At 41.7% G+C, this 8,188-nt stretch overlaps 1 protein-coding gene across 1 annotated transcript in view; it reads right to left on the reverse strand.

Annotated features, from left to right (window-relative positions):
• CAPLA (catalytic subunit of protein kinase A) overlaps positions 1–8,188 on the reverse strand; it is a gene marked incomplete in the record, with an annotated part of 64,499 nt that overhangs the window by 945 nt on the left and 55,366 nt on the right. Inside the window, 3 exon segments of the mRNA NM_001204491.1 lie at positions 50–214; positions 793–915; positions 1,708–1,803. Coding sequence (NP_001191420.1) covers positions 50–214; positions 793–915; positions 1,708–1,803 — 384 coding nt within the window.

Genomic DNA, 8,188 nt, shown 5'->3' on the forward strand with positions numbered 1-8,188 from the left:
GGGGGGGCATGCGTATTTGCCTACTTCGTTTGTTGTATCATCAACTGACCTTCCTCTGGTAGATGGCGATCCAGTCGGTGGTGGAGAACCACTTGTGGTTCTTGATGTCGTTGACGCCGTTTTTGAGGTTGCCAAAACGTTTGGTCAGGTCCACCTGCAGCAGGTTGCGTAGCAAGTCCTTCAGGTCCGAGCTGAAGTGGGACGGGAAGCGAACCTGGGGACATCCAACATACACACAGCTTGTTTAGAGACCTGTGCATGAGCAGCTTGTTCATTTGTTCTATCTTGATCAAAAACAAAGACAAGAACACTGACTTGATAACGGTCATTTCGTGTTGGGAAAAGGTGAGGAAAAAAAAGGGAAAAAGAAAAGAAGTAAGACTAAACAGTGGGCCTGATGTACTGACACCTTATTTCAGAATCAGAGAATCACTGCCATTGTCTTCTTGGCATTAGCCAACAATTGGGAAGAAATATTACACCAGGTTCACTTTGCTAAGGTTTGATCTTTTCCCTGATGTGACAACTCGAAGGGGTTGGTTCTAAACAGGTGGGGGTTGTAGTGAAACTTTGAAAAAAAACCATCGGACAATAGCATCATCAATAATGTACAGGTTGTGCAGGGTAACCATGTGATGACAAAAACTATGGACTATTTTTATCCCTAATTCCCGTTCTAAAACGGAGTTAACTACATCTATGACCCCAATCAATTAAAACTCCTATCATTTCAAACCCCTATCATCTTAAGGTCTATTTTTAAATACTTGTTACAGGTAATAAATGACTTACCTTTCCTGACACGATCTTCTCGTAAATCTGGATGGGCTGGTCAGCAAAGAAAGGGGGATATCCAGCAGCCATTTCATAAATGAGGACACCCAAAGCCCACCAATCCACAGCTTTGTTGTAACCCTGTACAAAGACAAAAATAGACATAGCAATATTCCCTCGTCACTCATGGGCCACAAATACAATATTTCATTCTCACCAATCCCATGGAGCAAAAATATATAGAACCTGTCAATTCTGGATTAATATAGTATTTCATAAGTGTGCCAAATAATCCCCCCCCCCCTCCCAAATGCTACAATTACTGTCATTTACTGAAAAAAAAGGGCAAAGTTAACAGGCAAAAGCCACCAAACCAAAGAAAAGAAATTAAGGCCTAGCAGTGCCACCCTCAAACCACCCATCCAGTAACAGATCAGGACAACAGGAACAGGGGAAAAAAGTAAAAGACTCGGATCACACCAAAGCACTCATTAAAAAGGACACAGTCTTACAATTTGAAAGGAGTTTCAGGGGTTTTAAAAACGTGGAAGGCCAGCAAGTAGTTAAGTTATAGAGTGCTAGTAAGTGGAGAGTACCAGACTGATTCCTTCCTTACAATTTGTATTTTTGTCCAAGACTCCACAAAGAAAAGGCTAAATGGGCCCTTTTTGATCAAGTCTTAGCTCAAATTCACCAATCCTTTTAGTTTTATTAAGTGTTTTACGGCACTTGCAACACAATAAGGTCATATATGTGCCGAAAATTAGAGGTGTTGCAAGAGTCACAAACACAAAAAAGAAGGAGGGGAGACAAGGATGATAGATGTTTGATAGGAAAGAAGAAGCAAACCACACCACAGCACCTGCCAACCACCCACATTCACCAATCTGTGGTGAGCATCAAATAATAGGTGGCTGGAGGATGGACACTGACCTTGCTGAGGATGATCTCGGGGGCCAGGTACTCAGGGGTGCCACACAGTGTCCAGGTCCGGCCCTTAACACGCTTGGCAAAGCCGAAATCCGTCACCTGGACAGAGCACAGGAACACAACTGTCAAGCACGAGTCAGAAATAAAGTCATGATGACAGCGTTATTTGGCATGCAAATCTGATTACGAAAGAAAGTTTTTTTAAAATCCATTTCTTTTAACCTGATTTACTAGTCTTCACTTGAATAAAAAGTGATCAGTGCTAATTTTCTCACCTTTCGTGTTAGATGATTAGAGTACTACAGTCTGCCTGTCATGTTTTTTAAGGTCTTTTATCACAAAACAAAAAAAAGAAGAATAAAAAAGAAAAGGAAAAAGAAATCAGTTAAAATTTGTGCTACAATCTCATTTGAAATGTACAAATTACAGCAAATGTAGATCATTTTTCAAAACATTTGATTGGCTTTGTAATGATGAATGAAACCTTTGCAGCTCATTATCGTGCACTAATTAACATGGATGAAATCTATTACATAATTAATGTCATGAGAATGTTCATGAAACAAAAGAAGAAAATATAGAGAAGAAAGGTCACCTTAACCAGAACCCAAGGCCAAGCTTAGAAATATACTCATCCAAGAGAACCAATCAAAGCATTCTCGTGTCTTTGTCATCAACTGTCTATTGAATACAAGGAAGATGTATGTTTCTTTATTTCTTCCAAAATGCAAAACTCATGCCAGTGCATGGATGACGTACTTAATTAAATCTGTATGTCAGTTTCAGAAAAGCAGAAGGTCTTGATTTTCCCATCTAATGGGTTGGGAGTTTACGTTGGGAAGGGGAGGGGGGGTAGTTCTCAGATCAAATTGTTGAGCAATAGTTGCTACAAATCTCATCACAAAAAACCATTCTCTTAGGGACTGAAAAAAAACAGGTATCAAAATTTCACACAATGTACTACACAAGAAGACAAAAAACGAACAAATACAAAACAGACACAACAATTACTTAAACAGATCAGGAAATGTCTAGATTATAAAACAACTCTCATTCTTTCAAACACAAAAAAATACAAACCAAATGCACTGAACATTACATAAAAGCTGTTCAAATTTTTCTGAAACATGTACTTATATTAATTTAATTAACTCTATTTTCCCCATTAACACAGTTTCAAGTGGGATGCTCCAAGACCTCTCCTAATAGGTACTCTGTTATAAAGAACTGTTATAAACTGAAAAAACAACAACCTGAGACCAATACAGTCGAGGCGTTTTCAACGACCCCTGCGCCCTCCAACCACCCGCTCTGCCCATACAGAGCGCGACCGGTTGGTGACCAACAGCCCAAACTTATCCCCGTCAAGAGCGCCAGCAGAGAGTGGGCTATCTGGCCCGAGGAGCCTCAAGAAGGACACCAAAATCCTCCTATCTTCTCAACTTATCTCGGGCTTAGTTCAGAGTCAATAATACAATGACGTCAGAGAATGTGATGAGCCAGAGTGCGGCCGCCACCTCCTAGGGTTTGCGTTTGCTGGCACATCAAATGCATCGCAATGGTCAGTCTGAAGCCCGGCAAACAAAACAAACAAAAGAAAGAAAGAAAAAGTGTCAATTTCAGGAATCCGAATTTCCCAAATTATTCCGGACATTTCGCACCTCTGGCACAAATTTACCAGCGCCCACGACACACCAGAAGGCACGACCATCTGTTTCTTGACCATCCTTAATTTATTTATAGAGGCGCCAGGCATCCATGCCCAGCAGCTGTTTTAGCCACCATCTGTTTCTTTGTCTTGTCAGGTCCTGTGTTACAAACACACGGACCTCTGGGAGGGTGCCTTCAGTCCACAGGGGAACTTGTTCGCCGCTCTTATTGATTGACACATTTTACGCCTCCATCGATACGATTTAGATCATCTAGGAAGCGGGCTACTTCGACACTGCCCTCAGCGAAGTAGAACCTGTGCCGAGCGTGAGACAGCACCACAACAACAGTCAGGCGGGGAGTCACGATATGTTCAGCGTCCCCATTCGGGAATCCAACGTACGGTCTTGCGCGTTGAACGGCAGAAAGTGTAACCGTTTCGCAACAGACACATGTGTGTGTGTGTGTGTGTTCGTTCTGTTTATTCCAGGAATTGACGGGAGGTTTGATGCGGTCAGTTTCTTCAAGATCTATAGTTTGATAGAGCTTCTGCTGTCCTAGTTTCTTCAAGATCTATGGTTTGATAGAGCTTCTGCTGTCCTAGTTTCTTCTAGATCTATAGTTTGATAGAGCTTCTGCTGTCCTAGTTTCTTCTAGATCTATAGTTTGATAGAGCTTCTGCTGTCCTAGTTTCTTCTAGATCTATAGTTTGATAGAGCTTCTGCTGTCCTAGTTTCTTCTAGATCTATAGTTTGATAGAGCTTCTGCTGTCCTAGTTTCTTCTAGATCTATAGTTTGATAGAGCTTCTGCTGTCCTAGTTTCTTCTAGATCTATAGTTTGATAGAGCTTCTGCTGTCCTAGTTTCTTCTAGATCTATAGATTGATAGAGCTTCTGCTCCCTAGTTTCTTTCTGCGGGTGAAGAAAACGGTGAAACTGTTTAGGTTTAACGCCCCTATCAACTCTAATTGGTCACTTAAGAGGCGGAAGTCCCGAATTTAACGTCCATCTCTCAAAGGACCGAGCCAAGTGGGAATGTCGTGTCAAATGACTTTTCAAAGGACACAACACCGGACCGAGCTGAGGCTCAAGCCTCCGAACTAAGAATCTCACGATTACAAATCCCACTATGCTACCAACGCAACTTCTGCGGATGGTTGGAGGGCGTCACTGCAGTGTTCTTTCTCTACTATCCTAATCTCTTCTTGTGGGTGGCTGGAGCGCGTTCCTAGTACGTCCTACTTCTTTTCTTGTCCTTTTATTGTTTGCTGTGTCTTACTTTTTTTTTCCTAACGTGAACCGAGTCATTGTTTCGAATTGCTTCTCTTTACTAACACAAATAACTAACCAGCACTTCTGTTCTTTGCTAAATGAGCGGCCAATTACCCGGGGAGGCCTTAAACCACAACTCAACAGCTCACATACGCTCTATCCTATACGTTGATTCTCTTAATAATTCCTATGTCTCCCTCTGTCTTTCTCCTTATTCGGTGGGTCCTACATTAACCCGGACAGAGGAGGCGTAAAATGCTCCCCAATACGCAACACACTATTGGGTATCACCGCAAACACACGTCTCCCTCTGTCTTTCTCCTTATTCGGTGGGTCCTACATTAACCCGGACAGAGGAGACGTAATATTTTCCCCAATACGCACCGCACTATTGGGTACCACCGCAAACACTTGACGTCCGTCATGTAACAGACAAGCTGACAAGTCAATAGACCAGCAGCGGTTTACGTCTCCACTTCTCCACACACAAACTCCAACTCGTGTCCTTGTGCCCTTTGACCCTCAGCCCTGTCGTGCCACAAATGTCCACAAAACAAAACTGTATGATGCTTGAAAACAGAACCCTTCTTTTTTGCCAGTACTACTTCAGACTTGTTAGGTCATGCGGGTGCTCCAAGAACGCACCGCTTCTTACTCCTACGCTTTCGGGCACATTGTTGGAATGATTTCTGGCGCGTTGAAAGAACTTTCCAACCGAGCTTTTAGAAATTTTGCTCAACGCGAACCTATTAACACCGTGCATCCAAAGTGAACGAACCCGTATGTTTATCTCTTTACCTACACTTTTTTACAAATGAACAATGCCTTGAAACAATGGACAAATTTTATAAAATTTTGAAAACTGAAACTATCTAGTCTCCCTCCTTAATATACAGTCTCTTTATTCTACAACACACACACACACACACACACACACACACACACACACACACACACACACACCTCATCAGCTCCATTTTAGGACTTAGAAAGAGCAAAAGTGCTACTACAAATGAAGAAAGGCAATTTTTAATTTTTAATTTTTAAAAATTTTTTTTTTGGGGGGGGGGTTAAGAGGCTCAAAGTATTACATCTACCTAATAAATATACACACACTCACAAACATACACGATTTGACGAACATGAACGGAGAAAAGACAAACAAACAACAACACATACAAACACACACACACTTTCTATAATCAACAAGTTAACTATACGCTGAAACGAGAATAACAAACAGAAACCAACAACTGTATCCCCTTTTTAAAAAAAGCGTTCTTAACAACAACAAAAATGAAAAAAGAAAAAAAACAAACAACCCCACAAACAGTTTAGCCGACTATGACTGGAAAGAATCATAATAATTCTGAACGTGATGAGATTTGTAGCAATAACCATAGATACACTGTAATAGATATACGACGACCAGTTCTCATCTACTCGCTAATGAAGGGGGAGAAAAAGGTGCGTGTCATGACAAAGCACAGAATAAAACTCATATATATATATATTTATATAGATGCCTATATAGGAGTGGGCGGGGCCCTGTGATACATCATGCACGTGCTACGAGCAAGCTTCTACAACATCTAACAGCTACACACAACAAGCAATGGTACACACAGGCAAAGGTACACACAGGCAGTGGTGCACACAAGCAGTGCTGCATGCACACGGGAGCAATCAACGAGCTGCAGTCATATATTCATAATTAGGATGAAAATAGAAATCAACAAATCAACAAAAATTTAAAAAATAAAAATTATATATATATATATATAAAGCAAAATAATTAATATTGTAAAAATCAGAACGTCGAAAATATTTGTTTTTTTCCAAAATCGAGAACATTGATGGACAGCATGTCGGACAGTCACAAACACAAACAAACAAACAAACAAACAAGCAACTAGCAAACCAAACGTGTATGGTGTAGTCCTACACGTGAAACACGTGAAACCATATGCACCGACGGAGACCAAAACAGGTACCGTAGTGCTAAAAGCAAATCGTAAAATCTTTGGAAAATAATTATGTACTTTTAGATTAGAATGACCTCACCCTCTTCTTCTTTTCGCGCGCACGCACGCACACACACACACACACACACACACACACACACACACACAAGCACACACCATTCATTAGTATCTTTTGCACGAGTCATCTTTTTAAAAGAAAGAAAGAAAGAAAGAAAAAGAATGAGAACGTGTGTGTTTGAGTGAAGAGACACCACATCCAAACAACATCGGACATTTAGTGAATAGGAAGAGGGAAAAGGGTAAAGACAGACAGAAAAACAGGGGGGAAAGGGGAGTGGTTGGGGGGGGGGAGAGAAGAGGAGAGAGAGAGAGAGAGAGAGAGGGGGAGAGAGAGAGAGAGAGAGAGAGAGAGAGAGAGAGAGAGAGAGAGAGAGAGAGAGAGAGAGAGAGAGAGAGAGAGAGAGAGAGAGAGAGAGAGAGAGAGAGAGAGAGAGAGAGAGAGAGGGAGGCCTACTACTGGTAACGAGAAAAAAATAAATAATAATAAATCAACAATTAAAACAGAAAAAAAAAGAAAAACAGAAAAACCCGGCTCGTGAACAAGCATAAGGACAGAGCGGGTCTTTCCCGAGCGCTTGTGCAATCCATTTCCCAACGCGCAACAGCCTTGTCTTGTCCACTGATGATTCCAATTCTTTTGTTGTTTTTGTTTTTTACTCCAACAGAGCTACGCGTGCCCGTAAAAGTAGATCCCAGCCGACAGGCGCCGTAACGTTATATGCTAATTAATCTACACCGCGCCTTTGTCACAGCCCCGTAATAGTCTACGTGTTGCATCTCATCACATTGCACATGGAGCGACCCACTCGACACGTGACTTTGAGACAAACAGCACGTGGCAAGTGACACCTGGCGTCATAACGTAGACTAAACAGCAGCGAACCTAATTATTCTACTCTGTAGGTTGATTGATACTTTCGAACTTATATAAAGGCGCGACACCACGACTCTGTCCACGATCGTTCCACAGGGGCACACGATTGTAGTCTAATTGCTGCTGTGTGTCATTTGTTGGAACAGAAAGAACGCGTGGCAGATTGCAGTTTGGGGAACGGTCTTACATATCGAGCAGACTAACACACCCTCACGCACGCACACACGCACGCGCATACATACGTTCTCACAAACAGACGTGTTCCGCTAAATGATGACGTGAACATCAACAGCAAAGAAAACAGCGGAGATATAAATTATGGCAAAATCTCTATAGTCGACAATAATTGAAAAATTACAAGATATTTTCTGAAACTGTAAGCGAGAAAATGAAAACAATAGAGAGGAGTGGCAACACTCGTTTGTTGAAGCACGGTTAAGTGGTTAGAAGTGAGAACAGCACGACACACCAGCTCTTGGTTAGTGGCAAAAACAAAATCTGGATGGCAGGTGGCAGGCGCCAACTCTCTCCAGCGGGCCTTGGCGGATAACGCACTTAACAACACACGCGACATAACAAGACAATAACAAAAACCATAACAAATTTTAAGAAAAAAAACAACTACACACACACAAAAAGAACGC

Source organism: Aplysia californica, unplaced genomic scaffold, assembly GCF_000002075.1.
Source record: "Aplysia californica isolate F4 #8 unplaced genomic scaffold, AplCal3.0 scaffold00799, whole genome shotgun sequence".
NCBI classification, from domain to species: Eukaryota; Metazoa; Mollusca; class Gastropoda; order Aplysiida; family Aplysiidae; genus Aplysia; species Aplysia californica.